Below are 25,436 nucleotides of genomic sequence, written 5' to 3'. Positions count from 1 at the left end.
TTATTCTATCTTTTTTTTTGTTCACAGACGGATGTTTTGTTCAGCTTGGTTTCATTCTATCGGCGCTTTTTTGTGTGCATTTGTGTGTATGTGTGTGCTGCTCATACGCTTTTCAACTCATCTATTCTATTCTACCTTCTTACTCTTTCTTTCATTCCAGACCATTTGCACTTGGACGTTGAGCAGTTGATATGAGCGGGTCGATCTGCAGCCGGGCACTAACAGCGAGTTGCAGCCAACGTGAAGAAGCAGAGCACAAACACAAGCTCACAGGGCACCGCGCCTCCCCATCGAACAGGCCCCGCGCAACCCGAAAGCAAACCGAGGAAAACCAATTATGATGTGAGAAAAATCTGGACCGGGTTGGCTGATTTCCTTTCGCTCGCCTTTTCTAGCTTTTTTTTTCGGTGATTTGTTCCACTCCGTTTTGTTTTCCGTGTGGCCTGCGGAAAAATCGCGCACGAATGAAATTTTCAACCAAAAATGATCTCATTTTTTTTTTGCGCGCAGCGTACTGTGCTGAAGGGTGGAAAAATCGCACAGCCAGCGCAAGCTCCCTGCCAGCAGGCTACAGCGAGCAACGATGCGACGGAAGGCAAATAAGGACGAAAGGATCCAAAAACGGAGAAGGGCTCAAAAGTGCTGAAGCAAAAACCTTTTGTTTTTTGTTCGTTTTTTGGTTGGTATTTTTCTTCTCACTCCCACTCCCTTTTGCTAGCTTAGTCATTGTGCTCCCCTTTTCTGCTCTCCGCATCGACGCTTTCCACCTTGCCGCGGGGGAACTTTATGTGAAATGGATTGTAACGAGTAGAGCAATTAGATTTGCTGGCGCGTGAATAACATCACCAAAAACCCTTCTCAGTGCTGATGAGGGGTAAACGGGCAGCAGGCACGACAAATGCGCCAACGCCCTCGCAACGACCGTCGCACACAGAAACATTAATTCTTGGTCGTTAAAGTCGTGGTCCGGGTGAGGCAAACGGCGGTTTGGCGCAGTGCCTTCAGCGTGAGCGGAGATTTGTTGTTGCCCTTGTTGCCCGACGGACTGTCCGTGTGCGTGAGTAGTTTGTTTAATGCTAAAACAAACCTCACCCCCACCGACCGCTGGCGAATAGTGTTTATGTGCGGAATTCACCTTGAATTACTCAGCCCGAGGCTGTGTGCCATTCACACCCCATTTGGATTATCAACGTCTTTCTTTTTCCAGCAGATGGTGATGGATTTCCACTTCGATGTTGCGACGGGCTTCGGAAGTGCCGGGCCAAAGCGCTAGCTGATTTGTGTTTGTGCGTGTGTGTGTGTGTGTTTGTGGGTGTGCAGTGAGTGGGAATGTTGATTTGCTAGGCCAAAATAGAAGTGTTACGCAGTGATTGAAGTGTTTGCTGATTTTTTCCTCCCCAGCGCGTGTGACGACGATAGGCTAAAAGTGTACCGGGCACAAAACGATTTCCCTCGTGCCGCTCGCAGTTAGTAAGTTTTATGACCGTTTGAGCCGGTCTCCCTTCTTCCTCCCCGCCATTAACAGCACGTCACAACAAATGCTTACATTTACATTAGTGGCGAGCGGCAAAACGCACCAAATCAGTGGGTGAAAAAGGTAACAAATCACGGACCCCGTTTAATAGCCGAGGTGAGGTGACGATCGCCGGTCGTGCAGGTAAACCGAAAGCAGGTGCGCAGCATAAATAATCCATTCTCGGGCGAGTCGGGGCGTGGCACGCGGCAGGATGGAAGTTTACAACCGCCGGCGGTTCGGGGCCGCTTCCGCCGCGCCGGCAGTGTGCGAACCAGTGGAGGAAGACCCGACGGCTCAGGATGGTCGCGGGGCGGCACCGGCAGCAACGGACAACGGATGGAGCGGAGCGCAGAGCAGAATCAACGGCAGTGCTGGCGAGGAGGTGGAGGACGAACAGGCACACGAACATGGCACGCGCAGTACGAAGCCTTCCGCACCCGAGCCGGCCTGCACAGACAGTGCGGCGAGCCGGTGGAAAATTCGCGGAAGGACCATCTACCATCCCCGGTCCCACCTGCACCTGTTGCTAGTCGCTGCCGTGCTGCTGACACACATGCTTGTAAATATTAGAATAGGTAAGTGGCATCTTTCTACGCCGGTGTATGATTAAATGATGTACACGGTGGCTGGCTTGTTTGTTCGGCCGGTTGGATGTACGGTGTAATTGGCAAACCGTATGCGAGCAGCTCAAGCTATACGGGTTAGGAGGGACATTAACTGACGGGTTAGTTGATGGAACAACGTTCACAGACGATCATTAATAGATACACTCGACGGCTTGTTAACACTGGCTCGTGCAACGAACGATATTAACATCAAACACGGTAAAGAAACTTTTAACAAGCTTAAACAGCTGCAACAGCCGAGTTGGTTGCATAGATTCAGGCGCACAGCAGTACCAGCTGATACATCTCTACCACCTTTTAGGGCTTTGTTTAACTTTTTAGTCTTTAAATCCCTGTTGAAGGCTTCCAACGCTAACAATAGGAATGGGTTCGATTCCTCAACTTGCATCCCATTTAATAGAAAAAGCTCCCATCCAATTAAGTCCATCAACTCAACCACACCGAATCCAATCGAATCGGCAAACAGCCCCATATCACATGCCAACATGCAAAAGCAATTATTTTGCCGCAAAAAAACCCGTCATCGCGCCACATCAAAATTAACCAGCTTTGACACATGCCAAAAAGCGACCGCCACAAACGGTTTGCCATAAATTTTGACACGATGCCACCCTCGAGACTCCCAATCGTGCTGGCTGGCCCGACGCCACCGACGCCATTCATCGCACTAATTCGCGTTTGGCTCGTTTGCATCAAAACTGTCATCACATGCCGTTTAACCAGGCCGCACCGGGCGGGACGGGGGAGGTGGTTGAACAAACGCTTGTGCGACGTGAGTGATGCGATCACGAGGGAGTCCTTTGAATTCACATTCATAACCCTTTCAGGCGGAATGTTATACACCCTTCCACTCCGATCTCCCACCGTCGGACCAAACCGACTGTTGGTTGTGGCGATGAATTGGGTTGGTTGGGCAAGTGATTTCGCGCCCTGACACCTTGATGGACGTGAATTTGTCCCGAATATTTTATGACAGTGTCGTTAGTGCTATCAGCCGCGGCGCTATCTCGCGGCCTGCCACCCGGTGACTAATATTCAATTCAACATCGCTCATTCACGTGGCCGCTGCTGTCGTGATTTTGCACAACCCACACACATACACACATACACACACACACACACACACACACACACACACACACACACACACACACACACACACACTATGGAAAGGCTAGGAATGAAGCGTTTGTCTGGTTGAGCAGTGTAAAATGAGGGTTGAAGTGGGCGAGTTCACGGGAGTTTGGCTTTATATTAGCACAGCTTATATGCCTGTTTGTGTGAGTGTGATAGCGCATTAGAACCAGGTCGGCAACAAATGTCTTTTCCTAAGCTTTTCTCCGCACATGCAGACGCGCCTTTTTTGCCGACGCCCATCCGTCAAGCAGGCGCCATCTCCAGGCGGCCTACCGAAGCATCTTTATGCGCACACGTTGCGCACAAGGAAACTGTGCTCATTCAATTAGGAGATTGATGAGTATGATCACAGCGAAGATATTTAATGAGTTTTTAATTTTACCTCTCCGGTCGTGACGGAGCCCACACGGGACCGGTGCCAATCTGGCAACCGGGGTCTCGGTAAAGCAAGCGTGAAAAGTTAATCTGATTTGTGGCAAGTGCGCACCGAGGGCGACACGTTTTAATCGTCACGTTGCATGTACTGCTGTAACCCAACTTTTCGCTGCAAATCGTTACGGTTCGTTTCGCGGGGTGCAATTAAATGGCGCTGCGTTTTCAGTGCCTTCCAGCTACCGCGGCTGCTGTCTACAGTTTGCAGACTCTCCTTCTTTTCTGCCAATGTTCACGCTCATCGCAAGTTTTCTTTGAACTTTACCAAGGGTGTGTGTGTGTGTGTGTGTGTGTGTGTGTGTGTGTGTGTGTGTGTGTGTGAGCATTAAACTTCTCCCAAGTGGGTTGTTCGGATCCGGCGAATTAGTTTTATGCCCTTAGTACGTGGGCAGAAACTTACCCTAGCAGAATCAGCGTTCCATGCCCATCCTGGAAATGATTGTTGATGACGCAAGATTGAATCTTTACTTAAAGCAGAACAGCACACCATTTGCAGATCGTTCGACAAAAGAGATGTTGTAAATTTAAGTTTACAACTTACTGCTTTATCGTTTAAACTATTTAAGAAAATGTCATGTTATAATACAACATTTCATTGGGTGTTGTGGTTTGTGAGAACTATTTAAGTAATCATCAGCTCAAATTGATCAGCTGATTGTTGCATTTAATTGTTTATTTTCACAAAACATTTAATATATCTTCAGAAAAAATAAGAAAGATGTTCTAAACAAACAAAACAACTAGCTGTTAGAAGCACCGAGTTCGTTTGTTGTAGTCAAATACGTCAGTGAAGTTATACTGATAGACTACGAAATAGTGTGCTGCGATTGCAAATTCTAGTAGGAACGTGGTCAAAGTCCGAAACCATGTAGTGCAGTTAACCTGCCATACACAACATTTCTGTTCAACGTTGTTATTTTTGCGAAGACAATGAATTTCCATTTAATCACGCAAAGATATATAATGCGCGAGAGTAGATTAAAATGTATCATCATATAATGATTTGTTATATCATTTATTTAAAAGTTTTGAAGTTTGAGTGTTCATTGTGAACCTTGGGCAGTTTCATCTTCACCATCTTATCAAATACATCTGGAAGACTGTATCATTTGCTAATAAGCTATTGGGTGGACTATTTGCAAAGTACTCGTATCACTCATGTCGTCAACTGTCAGCCAGCAGCTCCTCAAAAGAGTCGCACACACACCAGCTCAGAGCATGTGTGTTCACGTGGGTTTTGTGCCATCATCCAAAGTGTGAGATTTACGACCCGGTAATTATTCACCGCCTCAAACACCGTTTGCAATATTGATGCGTGCCAAAACGCACCCGACCCAATCTCTGGCAGGCGATCATCCACGCGGCAGCAGACAAACAAGACACACATTCACACGCATCCCTACACTCCAACGTCCCGGGTAAGTAGAAGGAAAGCGGACAGATCTGCTCCCGCAGCAAAGGTTCGCTCCGCTGATTGATGCTGACGTTTGTAAAAGCATCCCAAGCGAGACGGGGAAACCCCCCCCCCCTCCATCCGAGTAGCAGATTAGCGACCGTTTCGGGAATATGGGATGTGCTTTTAATTGATTCCCTTTCCGTGCTGGATGCTGAGCATTCACCGCAGTGAGTAGTGCTGCATCACGTTTCACGGGATATGCCCAGTATGCCTGGGCGGAGCAGCAAAACCGAAATGCCTTCAAAAACGCATCCTGGCCGGTAGCGGCGAGAGCTAACATGGTGGACCATGCTGCATCCCCGGGAATGAAGCGAGACAGGATGAAATGCCGTCAAATGAATGGTTTGCTACCGTTACTTAATTGCATATGAATATTTTATGCTGTGCTGGGTTGCAGAACGGTGAAGCTGCGGCTTCCGTAATTACCGGTTGCCCCTTGGACTCCCCACTCTGCCCCCGAGTACCCGGAAATTTGTTCTACCGGTGAGCGTCCATTTTCGGTCCGTGCTGAATGGTTTCGAGCTGCTGTTGAAAGGTCTGTTCGAAGGGAATGGTGAACCATACGGACCTGAAGCTTCATGCATGTGCCACGATGAAAGCAAGCGCTCTTTCAAGCGGGATTTAAAACTTATTCCAAGGACGTTTTGAAGAAAGAAAAAAAAGCATATCAAAACATCAACTATCACAATAGGTTGCTTTACAGTCTGCTGGCTAAGAGGCTACTCACTGTCGCACAGGATTAAAGTGCTTTCCAATAAACAACCGAGCGCGTTGCCCGCATGGCAGGTGCCTGAGCATGGCTTCAATCAATGCATCGAACCGTAAACCACCACTCACGGTGTAGATGTGTGTCAATACTGTCGCACGGTACACACGCAGCCGTAAGGTGCAGCTTGCACTGCTACGATAACGCATTTTGCAGCACCCAGAGTAATCCGTTTCGCTTCCTCGTTATCGTCTACCGTCGACGTCGTCGTCAACGTCGTGGTTGTGGTCAGCTATGCCTGCAGCGCTTGCGATAAGGAAGATGCGATAAGAGATGCAAATGCGACCCACTCCCACCCGCCCAACACCCACGCAGGTACGCGGGAATGGGAAATTTACACCTGCCGATCGAGCACACGGTCAACACACGACACGACCGTGTGGGAAGTGGATAATTGCATTTCACCTTGCGCATAATCAACATCTCACAAGACGTCAACTAGTTTGCTGTTTCAGCGTGTGTGTGTGTGTTTATGTGTTTGTGTGTTGATCGAGGATATTGATCGGTGTTAGCATGAACCTGCCTTTAATACATTTAATTATACCGAACCGTTTGAGCGGCAGCGAGTTCCAGAATTTCGCACTCCGAGCAAATATGGTTTCGTCGCGGAATTTATGCTATAGAAAGGTTACCTCGATAATTTAATTGCAATGAGCAATATGTTTAACGACACACAAACTTTGCCTGCACGGTGTAGGCGAAGCACCTTCGCATAATGGTTTGCATTGTAATTTACGCTTAAAATGCCATTGCTTTAAACATTCACCCCCCGCTCGAACCTTCGCGGAAGAATGCTGATGCGTGTGCGTGCGCGTATCGCGAAGCAAGTGGACCGATTTATGTTACGCCTAACCGCTTATCATGTCGCCGGGGAAACGGGGGATCACTGGTGCTTAAAATATTTTCAAACATTTTGTGTGTGGGTTGTGTACAGCAGCTTTTTTCTTATTTCTTTATCGCTTCACTCCACGCCGCTTCGGCCGCCATTAACCGAGACAGCTAAGTGTAAAGGTGTGTCGGCGGTGGAGACTTCTTCTTTTTCTTCTTCCTCTTCTACGTAGAGAAAGCTTTTTCAGCTTACCTTTTCCCCTGGGAAAGCGGCGGTGGCGGCACTCCCATATGCTTTATGTGTTCGGTGTCACCCTTCGCGCGAATCATTTTCGCGTACGTGCCCGCCCGGAGCATGATGGTTTTTAATGTGCACAGGACAGCCACGGTGCCACAGCGTCCCGCACGAACCTTCCCTTTCGGCACCCACCTATCTCATTAAAAATAAAGCAGTAAAAGCGGTCCCGCCCCATCTCCCACCGAAAAGCGAATCACGTACCACCGGTTATGTTTCATTGGCGAAAGTTTATTAGGAAATAAAACGTGAAAACCATCCTTCCCATTTTCCCATTTTCGGACTGTTGGCCCTACGTTGGCCTCCCCCCCCCCCCCCCCTTCCACTCCTACCCACGCGTGTACCTGTGTGCGTGAAGGTGAGTGCAGCAAAGCAAGGTGGCCACAGGGGAATGCTGTATCTGTGGTAGCTCTCAAGGCAGCCCCGAGAAACGATCACTTTCCTTCACTCCCGGGAGGAGATGCTACAAAAAAAAAAGAAATAAAAACGAAACACAAACAGAGAGAAACCTATCCCTCTGCTACTTCTTCGTTGGGTTGGCCAAAACCGAATCATGATGATTGGGACGGCGTTCCATTTCCATTCGGTGGCCTTCCCCACGGTGGCAGAAGACGTTCTCATTTTTTTTTTCGCCAATTTTGGGACGTTTTTCGACGACAAACACGGACGCACGAAAAGGAAATAAAGCACACGCTCGGTAGCCGCGGTCAGGTAGGTGCTCCATGGGAGGAAGGTTCTTCGCTTCGTGTCACATTCCTTGCCGTGGCTAACATAAATTAATGTAGCGAAGGGGCTTGCTTTCTTTCCTTCTTTTTTTTTTTTTTGTTGGCACGGTTAGCTTTTTCCTGCCGGACGTTCGCCGCCTGCCCAAGCGAACCCTTCGAGCGATGATGGATGATTTCCGTCCCGGAGCGCTGCTAGGCACGTGCGGGTCGCACAAACCATATTGTCAAGCGCTAAGGATAGCAGGGAGCGAGAGACAGAACGAGAGAGTGGCGAGGAAGGGGAAGAAAAAAGATGTTTGCTACCCCGCCCCGGCTTTCGCAGTGGAAATGTCATTTTCATGGCGACTTGAACAAATTGACCGGCCGGGTTTGCTGTTGTTTCACGCTCCAGCATTTTTCCACTATTTTCTCCCCCAAAGCAGCCGGAAAAAATCTTTCCCCAAAAAACATCGCTTTTACGGTGAACGATAATTACATAAGTAGCAAAAGGTGGCCAACAATCTGCTCCCTGCTCTCCGCTTTTTTTCCCCGGACCGCCCGCACACAAGGGCCCGTGTGTCCTAGTCAAACAAATTCGTGAGCAAATTGTGTAGCCCACGCCTCATGGGAGTCGTCCCGGGACGTAACGGTTACCGGTGCCAGTGTGGAAAGTTTGCTTTTCACCGTTTTATTTTCACGCCTTGAGCATATTTTTTTTGTTCCTTTCCTGTGCATTCTTTTCACCCTTCGCTAACGCGTCCAATTTTGAGCCAAAGTGGTTGACAAAATGCTACAACGCTACCGAAACCCCCGTACGGCGCTACGGCAACATTAACGACGCCGAGCCAGATTGAAGGCAAACAGGGAGTAAGTGCAGTGGAACGAAAGAGAGAAGACAGACACACACACACATATACACTCGAATCCAGAGGAGCAAAAGCAGCACTGCGGATTGTTGCAATCATGCCAATGATAATGATAATGGTGATGATGATGAAAATGTGAAACTTTTGCTGCTGGGAAAGCGAATACGTAGCGAAGCGAAAACTCGCTCCCAGCCCGAGCTAAGCCGATGGCTCCGATAGTGGTGACTGCCTTTAGGTTCTCATACATGCGGATAAACAGACACACACACACGCACACACTCACACACCCGCTGGCTCATACAAGGGAACGCGGAACTGGCTCCAACCGGAAGGACCGGCGGAGTTAATAAATGAATCATTACAAGCGTGTCCGACGGTTTCATGTCTTGATATCCCTTACGACATTTGGCCAGTTTGGGTGGGGATATTGCAATGCCACCATGTCGTTGTCGTTTTCCGTTTTCTTTACTTTTTTTGTTGTATTCACCCCTCCCCGATGGTATCGTACACAAGGGCTAGTAGGCCGGTCTCGTGTCATCCGATACGATTATCGTCGTAATGATGATGTTTACACGCCGCTGGTATGGCTCGGGAAGTTTGGAGCCGTACGCGATTAGCGACCGGGTCCGACCGGTCAAGCAAAAAGCTGTCCCCCAAACCACACAATCACCGACGCGATGAGAAACTTCTCAATGGGAAAAGATGACCGGCCGGAAAGAGTGGTCAGGGACAAGAGAGGGCTCGGATTTCGTTCGCGGACACACACACACACACATTCTGTGGTTAAGTGAGATGAAAAATGATCCACCATTTAGCGCGTAATCTTTGGTGTGGGATTACACTTTCGAGGCCGGGTGGACGGAACCGTGGTGCCATCTTGCGGACCATAATTCAATTTATTGTGTCCACGATGCCGGATGTGGCTTGTGCTACCGGAAATGTTATCCCCGCGCCGTTGCCCTCCAGTCTTAGATGTCTTAGTGAGGAGGATGATAAAGTGGAATTTGTGGCCCATTATGAGCAGGATGAAGTGGTCAAGCGCGAATGTTGTTTGGCGGCGCGGACGAATTCGTTTTGTAATCCTTGGCCGGCTGGGAGTGGGAAGCTTCGCGTAATGAAAATACTAATTTAAAATCAAAAGCAACTACAGCGCTGCTTGTGAGAGCAAACTTGTTAATAAAACCGAACAAGAAAATTCAAACACTAGGAGTAGCGTTAAGAAGCGAAACAAAGCGTAAGCCTCGAATGTTTCTTCTGAAAAACGAAAACAAAACGAACAAACGACAGCCAAAGATAAACAGCTTTATGGAAGAATTATGCAATAGAGAAACTGAAGTTCGGTCGGTGTAACGTTCCGTTATCTAATCATGCTCCAATGTCGCTACGGTCGTCACAAGTTTATCATCAGCAACAGCAGCAGCAGCAGCAGCACCATCAACCAAAGCCAGCGAATGGAAGACGTTGGGAAAGGGCAAAAGCGGACGAAAACTTTAGATTGCAGATAGTGTCGGGGCGAAAGTTTGCATCGAAACGAGTTATTTTATACACGGGACTAGTTCGCCCGTCCGGTTCTTGTTTCTCAGCATTGGTCGTTGTCCTAAGTCGACACTAATATCCTTAATATTAAATAAAAAGAAAAGTTTTACAGATACAGATATTTTCGCTTCAACCCTGATTCATCGGAAGACACATATGAACCATCAAGCTGATGGGAAATAATGATTTATTGAGCATTGTTTTCAAGGAAAGGGCGTGTAGTATGACAGCTTACAAATGTTTAATGTTGCCTTTTGCCCTTTGCAAAATGGATGTGTTTTTTTTTTTCATTAGGATACTTTCTTCCCCGTCTGTCAACACACGGCTGCAAATAGGCTCGTTGTTCGATCAATTACAACATTCTGCCGAATACAACTGTCAATCTCTTCAGTTGCTGCGGCGTGAAATGAACACAGACTGACCGACGAATACATAGTACTCCTCCTCGAATTTCCTGGAACGCCTCTGATAAGGTTACAGATCGTCGGACGGTGGGAAACTGACAGATTTCACACGCTTTTTTCCACTTAGCGTGCCCAGTAACTGTAGACCAGCGAACAGGTCCACTCTTGATGGTGGAGATGTAGTTACAGAGAAGTAGACATTGTGATGAAGACATCACAATCATCGAGATCGACATCGGATTTAGAGAGGACGAGGAAGATGAGCATGATAAGCGCGGCGTAACGAGAATTTAATCCCGCTTTAGCTGAATGCACTGTGTGAAGGCTGTCAATCACAGTTTTCTACGCCGATGTGCTAAATTTAGACGTGCTGACAACGGTGCACGTAATAGAAAGATAATTTGTAACATTATCCTCCTTTGTGCTTTCCACAGCTCGTACTTCGATGCTTGTTTGCTGTTCGTAAATACTTCAAACTACCATATAACGCTCCACAGCGCCATAAACCCTTTAAGATTGACAATCCCAACCAAGTGCACCCTTCACACCCCGGCTCAATAGCGTTTGCACGAAACACACCCATTCCCATCGGGAACCTAAGTCGAGCGAATCCACGTAGGGGAAAGCGGGGCAAAATGGGCATGTGGGGCAAAATGGGCACCCTCTATTTAAGCATTATTTGACTACAAAGCTACTTTCCAATGCTCAAAATGTATTCATTAGAGTGTTTTATGAACACCATGTAAGTTTCATAACCCTAACACAACAAATAACCAAGAAAAGTGCAAAATAAGGTTTAGTAGCATATTGATGTAATTTTTGTCACTTCGAAAATAAGCTTAACCCAGTGTCACAGGGATGCGTTGAAGTTTTACATTATATATTATTAAAGATATGATATTTCTATACAATTTGTCTGAAGAAAGCAAGGCGATCGAATGCGTATTTTTACTAATATAACATAAAATACAAAAATGCTTCACGTGGGGCAAAATGGGCAGTTACGCTTGGGGCAAAATGGGCAGATACTTTTGACAAATGGCGTTTGGTGAGGCTATGGTGTTGTATTTGTCGCCTCAATAATGATAACAGACACAGCTTCAAAAGAATCGATTTTGTAGATTTAAACGTGTAAAAACTGTTTTAATTTTGATAACATATTTTTGGAAGAATTTTAAGGGCTTTCCTGACCAGCAAAACAAAAGATAGAACGAAAATACAATTCACGAAACGGTGCGCAAAAGCATAGACCATTACCTAAGCGTAGTTGTTGTGGCCCATTTTACCCCAGTGTTTTGACGTTTCACAGTTTGTTTACATATGCCCATTTTGCCCCAGGGCTATGCCCATTTTACCCCGCGTGTCAAAATAGCTTCTCGTAAAACATCAACTTTTATTTTACACTGTTTTCATGATTTTAAGTTGTTTTCATTCTATGTGGCAATTTTAATCCATAGATAAATAGTGGAGGCATACAATAATGCATGAATAATTGTGTTTTGTGGCATATTCAATGGAATATTCAGTAAACTGCTTAACATGCCCATTTTGCCCCGCTTTCCCCTACCTGCCACCTTTGGCAACGCCTGGAACCGGCAAGTTTCCGAAGAAACACCGTGTGGTTCCCCTTGTGCGATTTCCTGTTATGAAGGCACATCGTATCCCTTCACTCGAGCACGCACAACAAAAGAAGCAAGTAGCGCCTTGCCAACGTGAACCCATTTCGAGCCCGTTGGCATGATGTCCGGTTCAATGATTTCCTTTCCTCCTCATTCCCCTCATTGAAGGGTTGGTTTTCCATTTTGCTGTTCGCCGGAGAAAGACAAAAATAAAAAGGCAAAACTTCCACACCGATCTTAAGGAACCCCATTTGCAGGACATTGAAATAACAGGCGACTCCGTTCGTGTTCAACCCCGTTGACTCGCGTTGCCGTTGACGGATTCTGCTTTGTTGCCGAAATCTTCAACATCCCAGCGTGATTGTGTCACCGAACGCGGGCGTGTGCGTGTGTATGTGTGCTGAGGAATCATTTTCCTTCAGCTCGTGGAAATACATTTTCGGGCATCTCGCCAATCGTCAGTTCGGTCAGATGACCACGACCAACCCCCCCACTCACCATCTTTGTGGTGAAGTAGTTTTCGTTTTCGCTCCTTTCTATTTCGCTCCCATCCCTCGCGGTGCTTTCCATCTTATCTGTTAAATGCGAGTGGAATTTAATTTAAAATGCTTCTCCCGCCTCGTTCGGCACATTGCGCCCGCCGGCAGCGGCCATCATCGCTGTGAGCCGTCGTCAAACCGGTCGTCGAACGGTATTCTTTTTCATTCCTTTACTCCTGCCTGCCCTGCATCTCACACTCTCCGCGCTCCATCCAGGTCGTCCATTTATGATCTTAATTAAGTGATAAAGCATTTTTTCATTCACTTCAGCTGGGACCGCTCGTTTATTGCAGTTCCCTGCACACGGGTTTTGCGACCTAGCTCCGGAGAACATTGACAAAGGCGACTACCAGCAACTGCTAAAGACGGCGACCGCTTGCGTCCTATCTTTCGATCATCCATTTTCCGAACCGCTTTCCTTGACCATGTCTTTATCCTTTTCGATTCCCAGTTTTCCCTTTTGCTCCATTTGGATGTGCTTCTTTTTTTAGTTTTTGCTGCTGTTGTTATTGTTGTTGTACTTCCGCTGCCAGCTGTCCGGTCGGCCTCGGGAACATCAATCTTCGTTGCCATTTTCTACTCCTGTTGGTGTGTGTGTGTGTGCTTCACAATTTATCACGATCACGTGTAGTTCCATTTGCGAACTCCTTCGAAAGAGCTCGATTGGAATGACGGCCCTGGCGTTTCAAGCAATATGACCATTCTTCTGAATAGTTTTCATCACCTTCTCCATCCCCTGATCGATGGGCAAGGAGCTTCATTGTTGTATCGTTCGGCCGAGTCGTGGGGGTGGGGGGGGGAATTGGTCTTTCGACTGCCACTAGGGAATTGTTGGCATTATTTGGTGCGATGGAATTTTTCGCTCTTTCCCACTGTTTGAAATTCTTGGCGCGAACCGATTGGAACTGGGGGAGGAGGGAAAGCAGCTGAGCATTTCCTTTTTCAACTTCAGGACTGCAGGCGTGCTTTGCGGTTTAGATTGCAGGTCTCGTCCGCATCTTAGCTCATCGTCAATTATTATCAGCATTACCAACAACACCCTCATCACCGCTACGGCAGACCCTTCTGAGCAAACGGTACGAAAAGGAACTTCTACGTCGTGCTCCTGTCCCCAGAAGGCCCCCCAATTTCGATTGATCCATGATACTAGGAGGAAGAATTGGAATTACATGCAAATTGGCTCACCCGAATCCCTTTTGCGATAGTGAGCATTCACACGATGAACCCTTCCATCTTTGACCTTATTACGGTGTCATGGGATGAGACTTCATACTGACCGTTGCCCTTTTGTGATGCAACGAGCAACCTTGGTCGTCGTCGTCGTGTGCACTTTGATGGTACCGTCCTTTTGACTATTGCTAGTACACAGACGTACGCATTTGCATAAAATATCAAATTTAGTATGTAAATATGTTTTTGTTTGTCCGGAAGTAGTTGTAATTCAATTTTTGCTCTCCCCTGAAGGGAACCGCTCGTACCTGCACCGGGATGGATTACGAAACGAAAAGTTCGACAATGTTTTAAGCTCCGCATCCCGAGGCCGAGATAAATAGTAGAGGGTTTGGTACTAAATCCTCGCCACCAGCTGGGGGAACCATGAACCAAGAAGAAGAGATGCAACCGTGGATGCAGATTTCCCATATCTTGAACATATTTTCTGGCTCGCTTGCTTAAGAGGTATTATGTGCTCAGGGAAATTGAAAACCGAACCAAGTGCGAGTGGAAAGTCATCAGGATGATGCATTTTCGGAGCACACTCTGTCCCACGGTGGTGAAGCCAAACTGCAGCAACATTCTTGACATATCTACCCAGTACTACGCTTGCTAATGCAAACTTTGTAATCCAACTTTGTCAAAGCCCTTACCGTACGGGAATGGAGAAGGGAAAGAGATGAGTGAACTCGATGGGGGATAAAATTTATGAGCCCGACATAGAGAGGCATAACTATTTGGAAAATGAAAAATAACTCATCCCCAACAGGCACGACAAGCAATGGCACGGCGCACTGCCAAGTTCTCTGCTACTCGACTCGATAAAACAAAAAAGCAAGCACAAAATACGAACCCTGCACGGTCGGGGAATAAATGAGAACAAATTCGTTTATCAATTATGAGATCACTTGAAACTTGCGCAAACAGCGGCAAATTCTTGGCCCCTCATTTTTCCCATTAACTGCTAACTTCATGTGCAGAGGAGAGGATCCCTGCCTGGCGTCCTCTTTTCCAGATCTACACATTACGGCTGCCAAAACAATTGGGCAAAGTTTCGCGCAAAGATTGCACCATTAAACATGACAATGAAATTGCACCCCAAGGCCCACTCGGCTGGTGGGCTGTGGACGAAGCGGGTAGGTGCTTGCTGATTTTAGCGCTATTTAGCATCGATTGTTTCGTGTACCCGACCATGTCGGGTGGCGTTAAAACATCTGCAAAATGGGCCACGGCTCTACGCCCTTTGCCCTATTTGTTTGTGTTGGACGGACGGCGGAATGACCGGGCCTGGGGGAAAGTGTTCCCGATGGTTGTTAAAATTCTTGAAATTGTGAAACAATGGGCTGCGAAAGTCGGAGTGGCAGAGGGAAGCCCTACTGCTGGGTGACCTCTGGTGAAGCTTTTGCATTAGCGATTGACATTTACGGTGACATTTTGTGCCCTCGGATGTGAAGCAGGGAAGTTTTGATTCTTTTTATAATTTTGTTTCAGTTTAGTTTCGTCTGGCTTCCTGTCCTTTTAAGTAAAGCTATTTCTTTGTTGTTGAAAACAATATCGTAATAAGCCCAAAGTGAACTTATAACAAATATGAAAAAGCTCATATTGGCAGGTTATTTTCACGGTATCAAGTTATTTCTGCAAAAGTAATAGATCAACAGATACTTAAATGGTTCATTGAACTCCCTCTAACCTCATGTTCGCTAGAATAGGACGTGATAAAAATAATTCATTAGAAGCTGAAATATACATTCCTGGGAAAATCATACCTGCGCTAATGATGGCTCTTATTAATGATAAGCCCATCCTCACGCCTTACCATTTCCAGCAAATTTGCTGCTGTGTTGCAGATAAATGACCAATAATTAGCATCGATCACACCATGCAAAAGCAAGGCGGAACCCTCCCTCCAGTAGAGTGGGAGAGACAGCGCATAGAAAGAGATAGAGCGATAACCTGTGAGCAAAAATAAATAACGGCCCATTGGCAGCTGTGTTCGAGAAAGTTTCCCCCACGCGCCTCAATCGGTCCGATCGACGATGCTGAAAGGACGTAAAGTAATCGAGTCTTTCAGCAAGTTACCGCTGGTGCCACGTTGCCACGGCCAGCACGAGCCGTAAACTTCGAGCAGTAATCGTCTCCGTCCACATGTAGCCCGAGTCGAATGCGGTCCGCTTAAGTAGTCGGAACCGGATAGACAAGTCGAACAAAACTTCCACTCATCGGTTGCTTGCGGCTTTGCCTCGCTCTAGTGTTGCAGCTGCTGGACGAACCGAGATGCCAGGGATGGCAATTTCTCCGCTCGGTTCGATTGCCGAACGAACAACAACTGTCGAGAAACGGTATCAGATGTAGTTGCCGTTTCGCGTCGCACACTGTTACTCTTTTCCTCTTCTTCTTGTTGCTGTCCATTGTTGCTTGATGCTGCCATTTCACTCCACTTTGCTACCGTTTTTCTTTATTGGAAAAGTTTTAACAAGGCATCAAGCGATACAGGAGATTGTGAAGATTGCTTTTCCCTCCCCTGCCTTTACACAAGTTTTTTTTTTTTTTTACTGGACGCACAATGCTGGACGAGTGAAAGTATTTATGAAGTAAACTTAATCTATCGCTGCTAGCGTGCCGTTAGCTAACGGCCAGAGAAGGGGGTGCTCGACCCGAGCCCGACAAAGCAGCGGCCATATTGTAGCACTTGTTTGCAAACGACCTGGTATGCTGTGATTGCCTGGCGAGTGCAATTGCTACAACTGCAGCTCCATTGTGGTCGCTAAGAAACTGGAGAGAAATCAATTAATTTATTTCCTTCTTTTTACAAAAAAAATATAAGTATTATAAATGTCTGCTTCACCTGGCATCTGACCGGTATGGAAAAACAAGAACGAAAGTCAAAACTAATAAACTTTTAAAGAACCTTTCTCCAGCACCACTTGGTATGATGATAAATTGAACATTATGACGGTGGGTGTGAGACGAATTGGCCGTTCACTACATTGGCCGTACTGGAGCGCAAGAGAAGAAAAGAACCCACTGCTCCTACCTCAGCAGAGATAAACAGAAGCAACTGATGCAGAAGCAATACCCTCCACAGGACGGAGCCTGAGCTTCATCGCTAGATTGAATTGCAGAATCAAAGATGCGAAAGTGATTGCGGGCAAATAATCCTCTAGCCAACGACGCAGAATGCCGAGCGCTCGATCGAAACGAACCGCTTCGCGATGCTGAACCGATCGAGTCTCGTGGTGGGTTTTGTTTCGCTGGCACGCAAGACAACGCTTCCCACACTGGTTGGATGATGTTCAACCCTAATCCATACTGCAGCAAAGCAGGCTCTACGAGCTTTCCGTTACCGGGGTGGTGATATTTGTTCCACGGTTTCTTCGTTACTTTAAGTGCCACATGTTTTGAAGTAGCTTACTCTTCCTCTGAACTGAGCGAAATGCGGCGAGCGAGCAAGGACCAGCAACAAAAAGGGGGGGACGGGCGGATGAGTGAAAACGAAAACCGAACGCACTTGGACTAGCTCCCGATAGTGAAGCTGGCCTTATCTGCACAACCACGCCTCGCAGCAGTTGGGTTAGTGTGGTCGTGGGTTTTGTCGGTCGTCCTTTTTCGCTTACACAAACCCGCCAGAACCAAATTGAATTGTCGTCAGATGGGACTAGATGTGTGTATGTGTGTGCGGTGTTTGGCTGGTAATAGAATTTTCGCAACCAGTGTTCGTCGGTTTCCATTTCGTGATTTGGGTTGTGCTTGTGTCACATTGAACGTGTTCCTACCATTTTGGCACTTCCTATTCTTACGCTACCATTCACCGCCCAATCGAACTCTCTCAAGCAATAGCAAGTGAATAGCAGCAGCACTTTTGTTGATTCGACTCTTCAATTTACTATTGCCGCTGGCACGATGGACCAGCGGTTGTCCCTTGCTGTAACTGGATTGATAGCTCACCAGTACCAGTGAGTTTACCATGAACCCATTTTGGCCGATTAAAATGTTCCACAAACTCTCTCCGTTTGGAATGCACCGGAAATGTGCACTGATGCACAGCCAATTGTCCATGGAGCGTAGGGTGACGGTGTATGAGTAGAAGGTCAATGAAAACAATATTAATTGCTATAATTATCACAACGTGTGGTCGGACCGCGCAAGCCGTGCATCATAAATTGATTAAATGCCATGAATATGCATGATTTATCGCTGATGTTACTGTGAAAATGAAAGAAAGAAAAAAAACCACCGGCCAACCACCTCTCACCCCGCAATCACGGTGCATACATTTCCGATGCAGTGTTTGTGCGATTTTCTTTTCACCTTTTAGCCTTTCCAGGCCAATTTTAATGCTCGGTCCCTTTTCGCTGGGTGGGATTTTTTTGCACTCTGCACTCTGTGATGCCCTGTTGTCGTTGCCCTTTCCGAAACATGCCACGGATGTGGGGGATGGTAAATTAAATTTACTCCTCCACTTTGCTCCGCTCAATCCACCCACACCGATCTGCTGACCCGTGGCGTGAATATAAATATTTCATTGCGTTTAAATTTCTTCCCGCCTAGTGGCCGAGTGCCGGCGAGCGGAGAGGAGGGATGCATCCCGCGATGCAATCAGTAAGCCACGAAGAATTTAATACTGAAACATTCATGGTTTGCAGTGGGCCATAAACAGCGGGAAACATGGTGAGAGGGGGGGAGGGTGTCTTAAATCGTTCAGACCGATTGTGGTTTCACTTCGGTAAGGCAGGTTTTTAATGTTGAACGGAGAGTTTTGGTTGTTTTAGTTCAGTTTGTTGTGAAAATACACCATCAGGATGGTGTACATCATGCATGATATTGTTCTTTATGCGACAATTGTAATAGTTTTATTTTATTATTACGGCGTTCGCTTTTATTCCTGCATGTTGGGTTTGTTTGCGAAAGGAAACCAAAAGAAAAAATAACCAGAACGAATCGCAGATTCAGCAACTAGTATGCGAACGAAGCATGTTCAGCAATTTAATTTATATGAAAAACACACCCACCAGCTTTCCCCTGGTTTATTTTTTCCTCCCCACTAAGAAGATACCTCTCAAAGCAATCCAAATTAGCATACCGTATGAGTGTCTGTGTACGCGTGTACGCGGTTGCACGTGTGCGTCTGGGAAAAAGTGGTTGCTTCATTTGAATATTTTGTTTCAATTAGAACGTGACACGGTTTTGCCTACCGGGCACCGGGTCGTGACATGCGATTAAAATTAGTCCACTTGTTTTTGATTTGCCTGTGTGGTCTCCTTTTTTTCTCTCCCTCCCCACCTGGCTACTGCTGTTTCCCCGCTTCCCACCCTAACGGAGCCACCTCATTCTTATGATCTCCATTTTCTGATGTTTGGGAGTTTAGCGTCCGCAGCCCATTTGCGTTCGGGTGGAGCGAATAGCGCAACAGCGACGAACAGCAAATGTGTGAAATAAATAATGAATAATGAAATGGGGGATTTCAAATTCATTGCCTGCTCGCAGTTGTGGAAACGGTGAGATAATTATACTGCTGACAGTGCGGGTCACGGAAGCTTAGGAGAAAGGTTTAACCGCTGACAGTGCGTGAATTTAGAAGGAAATTAACATGTTTAATTAAAACACTTGCTTTGACGGAGTTAGCGCGAATAGAACAAAGATCTGCACATCCCCTTTCCATTGGAAGACGCGTTGATGTACAGATTTTAAATCACATACATTGCCTCACACATAACATATCACATTGCTTCACAGAATTTATTTAAAGAGTTTTGGATGCTTGTTACTCTTGAGTTTGGAAGAGGCTCTAATGATGATACATTGTTAACCTCAAACACCAAACGGTTCAAGAATCGGTTTAAGAATGATGATGAAATATAGAGTCACTATTGCTCCTTGTTGAATATTTCAATTATTAAATTCCTCATTGCTTTTCTACTCAGCTAAACAAATATGAGTTTTGTCGTTCAAACGGATTTAATACTGCGGACAAGACATGTTTTCTTCCATACGTTTTGCAATTGCCATCTGATGCTTGTGGAACATTTCTAATCCCATCCGTATTTTCCCAAACCCAACATTTCCTACGACTGCTTCCTCGTGATGTGAACAAGCAGGCAACAAAAAAAAACAACACACACACAAGCAAAGACCTTTGATTTGATTCAACTCATGAAACGTTGATGCGAAAGCTGCATCAGAAATCAGCCACACAAAAACCCAAGAGCCTGCAGTTGAAGGACCAATTCCAATTTAGTCAAACGTTATTTTGCTGCCGTGTTTGCTGAGTGAGCTTCAACTGCAGCAAGCTTTTGATCGGATCTTCCCGAATCGATGCGGTTTTGTACTGCGGGTGGATTCTGCTGCCGAGATTCTATTCCACTCGATTCACCTTTCCGTAAAGCGTAAGTTACCGTTGCCGTCCGCTTAGGTTCGAGATCTGTACAGCCAGCAGAAGTGAAATCACTTATTGTAGAATTGATTGTTACAATACTTCAAGAAGATCGTTTCTTTTTGAAGCGAATTCTTGCTGGTGAGGGTTTCTCAGGGCAATTCAAGAAATCATCTCACGTCCATTCACAGTCTACTGATGAAGACGAAGATAGAAACGCTCTTCCGCCAAACGGGAAACGAGATCAGTGGCAGGTATGGGTGGCCTCTTCCCGGGAACGCGGGTTTGCTAGGTCGGCACTTACTTCGAGAGTGTTGTCGTCGATGTTTTATTATTGAAGAATATCGCCCGCAATACAAGCAGGAGCCGCTTCGGCAACGGTAGAGCAATTATTGTTGTTCCGCAAACTATGCTCCACTTTCGTCGATTTTTCGAAATCCTATTTAAAACAATCCCTCTCCTACCACCAGCGAGGGTGGCAGAAACCATCCGGCACCAGAAAGGCCATTAAAGCGCTCATTGTAACCGCCACCAAGACGCTCTTTGATATCGCTTGATCCACCCTTGGCTTTACATCGCATTTGGTCCGGGCTTAAGCGCTTCCGATGGGCTGTTATTGTTTTACTTTCAGAATTCTGAAGTCGCGATACCACAAAAGGGGTGGAGGAAGTAAGGAAGGTGGTGGGTTGGTGCTTTGACTTCATTTTCACGTCGGCAATCCGGCTAATCCGCAGCTTTGCACAGTTTGCGTCTGTTTCCATTTTCCATTTGAATAGACAACTTTCGGCAATGACGCTGTTACCACACTATCCATCTTGACCCAGCAGATATGAGGGAAGGTTGGAGGGGAGGTGGGAAAGTATTTGGAAAACTGGGAATAAATAACGTTAATGGTACGCCAGTAAGTGGAAGAAGCAACGGCAATGTGTTTAGTACAATTAACGGGCACTTGTCTGATTCCGTTCTTATAGAATGGTTGTTTTATGCAAATTTTGTGGCTTATTCTAAGGTTAATATCTTTATTTGCTTCTTCTTTTATCAATTCAGAACCTTAAGGTTTTTATTTTAACAATCAGTTTTTATTCTTTACTTATCGAACAATCGCGGTCAAGAATAACTTCATCAGTCACTAATCCTACACTGATCGCGCAACACTAATCACACTTTTCTTATCACCCAACTTCACAACACGCTCGCAGTGCGGCTCGAGCGCGTTCAGCACCATCCTCTTCCCAACCCTCACGCTCACAGCCACAGATTTAAATATTCATTCACTTTTACACAAATCAGCGACTCGGGCGAGGATTAAGCGGCTTGAGCAGCGCCGGCCTGCGGGAAGCAGCATGCAAGCGGACGTTTTTCGGCTGTCCCATCTCCATCTGGCCGGAAGAGATTTCCGGGCGGCCCGGAAGATTTAAAATATAATGAAGTTAGGCAATTCATACCGCATGGCAGCAGAGCTCGCGGCATGGCCCGAAAGTACCCCAAACAGGCGTGGGGGTTGGAACGGGAAACGGAACCTATCATTACGGTCACCCCCCAGGCAACATTCGTCGTGCTTCACAGCATCCCTTCCAGAGCGCGGTGCTACGTGTTTTGTCCGGAAAAACCACACCTGCCAACGGCAGAATAAGGAAAAGCAGAGGTGTGTGTATGGGTGTGAGTCAAGGAGGCATAAAAATATGCTTCATGCGCGTACAAAAGGCCCGTCGCTCGTCTCTGCTTAACGGGAAGAAAAAGAGCAGAAAAATCGCGCGCATACACACAACTGTTAGCTGCCATCTTTTTTGGGGCGCGGGGTGGGAACGATTTTCGCGCTTCTTATTATTATTATATCGTAGAATTTATGAGATAATTAAACTTTGTGAACGATAACCACATTTTGCGGAATCCGGCTACTGCCACCACTGGCATCGCCTCGTCCTCCGCCACCGAATGTGCGAAACTCGGAACAAACTCCTCACGCTTTTCCCAATGTTTTGCCACGCCATGCCAGCGTCTTATCCGGTGATAAGGGACGGGGATGATTTCCGGCTGCCAGTGAACAATATTGCACGACGAATGGGATGGGCTGGGCTGGGAGCAAGCGCCAAGAAACAGGCTCGTTTACGGGCTGATTTATCGTTGACACGACCCGTCACGCCAGACGGGTGCAGCGACTGTACATGAACCTGACAGTTCTTTATTTTTCGACCCCTGCGCTCTACCCTGCGCTGCCTTCGCATTAATTTGGTTACGCTAAAATGGGAAGGAAAATAACTTTTCCCTCGGAACCGTGCTTGTGTGTGTGTGTGTGTTGAGCTATAGAAAACTCGCTATTTTTACGACGCACTAGCACCCAACCGCTGGCAAAATGCATTACACCCACCCACCACGCCCAAGCTCATTTTTTAGCGACTCATTAACAACTTCCATCGAATTAGTTGCTGGCGGAAAAATGTTGATCGCTTTTCGCAATTCCACCCCCAAACGGCAATCGGTGGGTGGAACAAGCTTTAATCCGGGTGTTTTCATCGCTACGGCTGAAGCTGATAATCGCCAGCATAAACCGTCGTATTAATGCAATTAAAATCCACTCTCGCGAGGATCTGAAATAGCGCCCGTGTTTGCATCGGCCGCTTCGCGCAGCTTTTATCTTAATTGCACCTCTAGATGCCTCCTGTGTCCACAACTCTGTGTGTATGTGTGAGTTTTAAGCGGTTAATAAAATTTTCATAATTCCAGACATGATTCAATTCTCAGTCGGGGCCTGAGATTCCTTCCGGGCGACTGATTCGGACGTGTGGCACACAAGGCTATGGCGGCCATATGCCTGCGCGTTACGGTCTGCTAACTTTGTGCAAATTCAATCCGCTTGCCGTGCCGGCTGGCCTTAGGAGACACATCAGGAGAGAGAGAGTTGGAGGATAACGCTTTTGCTTCGCGCAAAAAGGGGTGCACGGGAATTGTCGCGCACAATATTATGCCCATCAGCCCAATGACAGCAAGTCTCACGGCTGGAGCACAGATGAGGGTAATAATACTGATGATGCTGATGATGATGGGCTTTGGAGTTGGCGTATGGGCCGCAGGCGACACTTTTTAAATGTCAGGCAATGCGGTGGTGAAAGCTGGTAGGAAATGGTTGTGCAAGAGGCAGAAGTAAAAAAAAAAGAAAGAACACGAACGAAAGCCATTTCCCGTCACTGAAGTGATGCAGCATCGTTTGATGTTGCAAAGCGCTTGTGCCGCTTATGGATTTCTATCCCCCTCTGGCAGCATTCCCGTAATAGTGAAGCGAGGAAAATGTCTCATTACGAATGGTTATGTCAGCTTTCGGGTTCGTTAAAAGCTTAATTCTCTCCATGCCATGCCTCGGTAAGTGTGTGTGTGTGTGTGTCTCCCTGCTATCGCTAGCCTGGCTGAAACGCTTTCCTATGGTCGGAGGGTGGACAACGATCGGGTTGATTAAAATCGAATGGCCAACGGCATCGCCGGGCGGACGACGAGCAACAAAGCAAAAATTCAATAGCGAAAAGCTTTTAAAATGTTCACACACACATTAAAGCGTACTGGTGCACACACACACACCCAGGCACACATACACACGTGTTGGTAATGTTTGCTTTTGTAATTAGAAAACTATTTTCCGTTCTCCTCCCCCTGTTCGACCTGACAGGCACGCTAATCCCTTGCCTCGCAGTGTCGGGTTCTGCTTTTACCCACCCAGAAGTACTCCGATGCGCTCTCACTCCTGCCCACCCACCGTGGGCCGACGGTGTATGGTTTTCCCATTTTAAAAGCAGCTTCAATCGACAGCAGATGGTGAAAGCGATAGCGCCCGGGCCCATATGGCTGTGCAAGCAAACGATGTTAAAGCGCTCTTTTCAGGACATAATAAGACGCAGCGAAAGCAAATGGTTCGGTGGGTTGCTTTTCCGCCGTGCCTTACGATTGTGTGGCACAGCATGTATGTGTATGTTTATTTTTAGAGCCCGCTTTGCATAATTTCGCAAACAACCAGCCGGGGGACACATGAGCGGGATTGTTTCGCTGGGAGCCGTGTTTTTCCACGGAACTGTCGGTTAAACGATTACAATTAAGGGCGAAATGATTATTGCCTACGGAATGTTCATGTGGAGCCCGGCAAGAGGCAGCTAATGGTTGTCACTGTTTTTGCGTCGATTGCGCGAGCTGACACAATCAGTACGGTACGGTGGATCGTTTGAGCGATGCTGAGCTTGATGTGCTGTCTTATGAACGATGGAAAACGAAGAATTTTCATTTTTAATTGCCTGGAAAGCAGTTTTAAGCTGCATTCGAGCACTTGTTGGTAGACGAATGGCAGGGAGTACCGTTCCACGTGTGACTGAAAGCAAACAGCAATTAGATTACCTTCTCGTTCTTTTTTTTACGAAACAGGATGACACCAAATTAGCTCACGAACAACTCCTCCCGAGGGGAGTGCGGAAGGCTTGATGAAAGTGAAAACGATTTCACATTCTTCGTGGCTCATTTGCTTCTTGCGGTTAGCATGGTTCTCCCTTTAACTCAACAAACATCATCCGGGCTGTGCATGGCTGTGGTATAACTTCAAAAACCTCTATCCCAAAAAATCGACACCGACCGACTCGGTGCCAATTCCCCAAGGGCAACAACTGGGACGGCTCCTGAGTACGGGAGCTCTGAAATTTATGACACTCATTTCATATGCTACCGGCGTACCGACGCGATGGCCCTGTCCCGTTTCAGTCTGATGGGAAATGATGCCCGCTGGCTACGGGCTGCGGAGTGAAGGAATTCTGGGAAAAACTCTGAATTCTGCAATCATCGGCATCGAAGCAAGAAACCAAACACGGCTGGCAGAAGGGGACCAAATCTCTTCACACAGTTCGCAATACCCTAAAGGAAAAGGAATCCATGAAGTTAGCCGAGTGAAGCTGTCTCAAGCAAATAGAAAAGAAAGGGGTTTGAAGCACCATACATCCTACGGTCCTTTGGGAGATAGTTTGTTGAATGGGAGTTTGTTTCGGTTTGGATATGGATTTCATAGAAGCAAAAGTAAGATAAATCATCACACATAAGCACACTATTATGCAATTGTTTCAAAACCATTGCAACATGCTGACGTTTGCTTTATAGATATTGTTA

At 46.7% G+C, this 25,436-nt stretch overlaps 1 protein-coding gene across 4 annotated transcripts in view; it reads left to right on the top strand.

Moving 5' to 3' along the window:
- The window catches only part of LOC120947720 (hemicentin-1-like), a 97,890-nt gene that overhangs the window by 32,590 nt on the left and 39,864 nt on the right, over nt 1-25,436 (top strand). For 2 of the 4 annotated variants that reach the window (XM_049607995.1, XM_049607993.1), the window contains one exon: nt 1,211-2,091. In XM_049607995.1, coding sequence (XP_049463952.1) covers nt 1,728-2,091 — 364 coding nt within the window. In that variant the 5' untranslated portion in view covers nt 1,211-1,727. Of the gene's footprint in view, nt 1-1,207; nt 2,092-25,436 lie in introns of all 4 variants that reach the window. The other 2 variants (XM_049607994.1, XM_040363319.2) reach the window with 1 other exon arrangement.

Source organism: Anopheles coluzzii, chromosome 2 (genome assembly GCF_943734685.1).
Source record: "Anopheles coluzzii chromosome 2, AcolN3, whole genome shotgun sequence".
In the NCBI taxonomy this organism is placed as follows: Eukaryota; Metazoa; Arthropoda; class Insecta; order Diptera; family Culicidae; genus Anopheles; species Anopheles coluzzii.
Note: the sequence above shows the minus strand (reverse complement) of the source record. Positions and strands in the feature narration are given on the sequence as shown.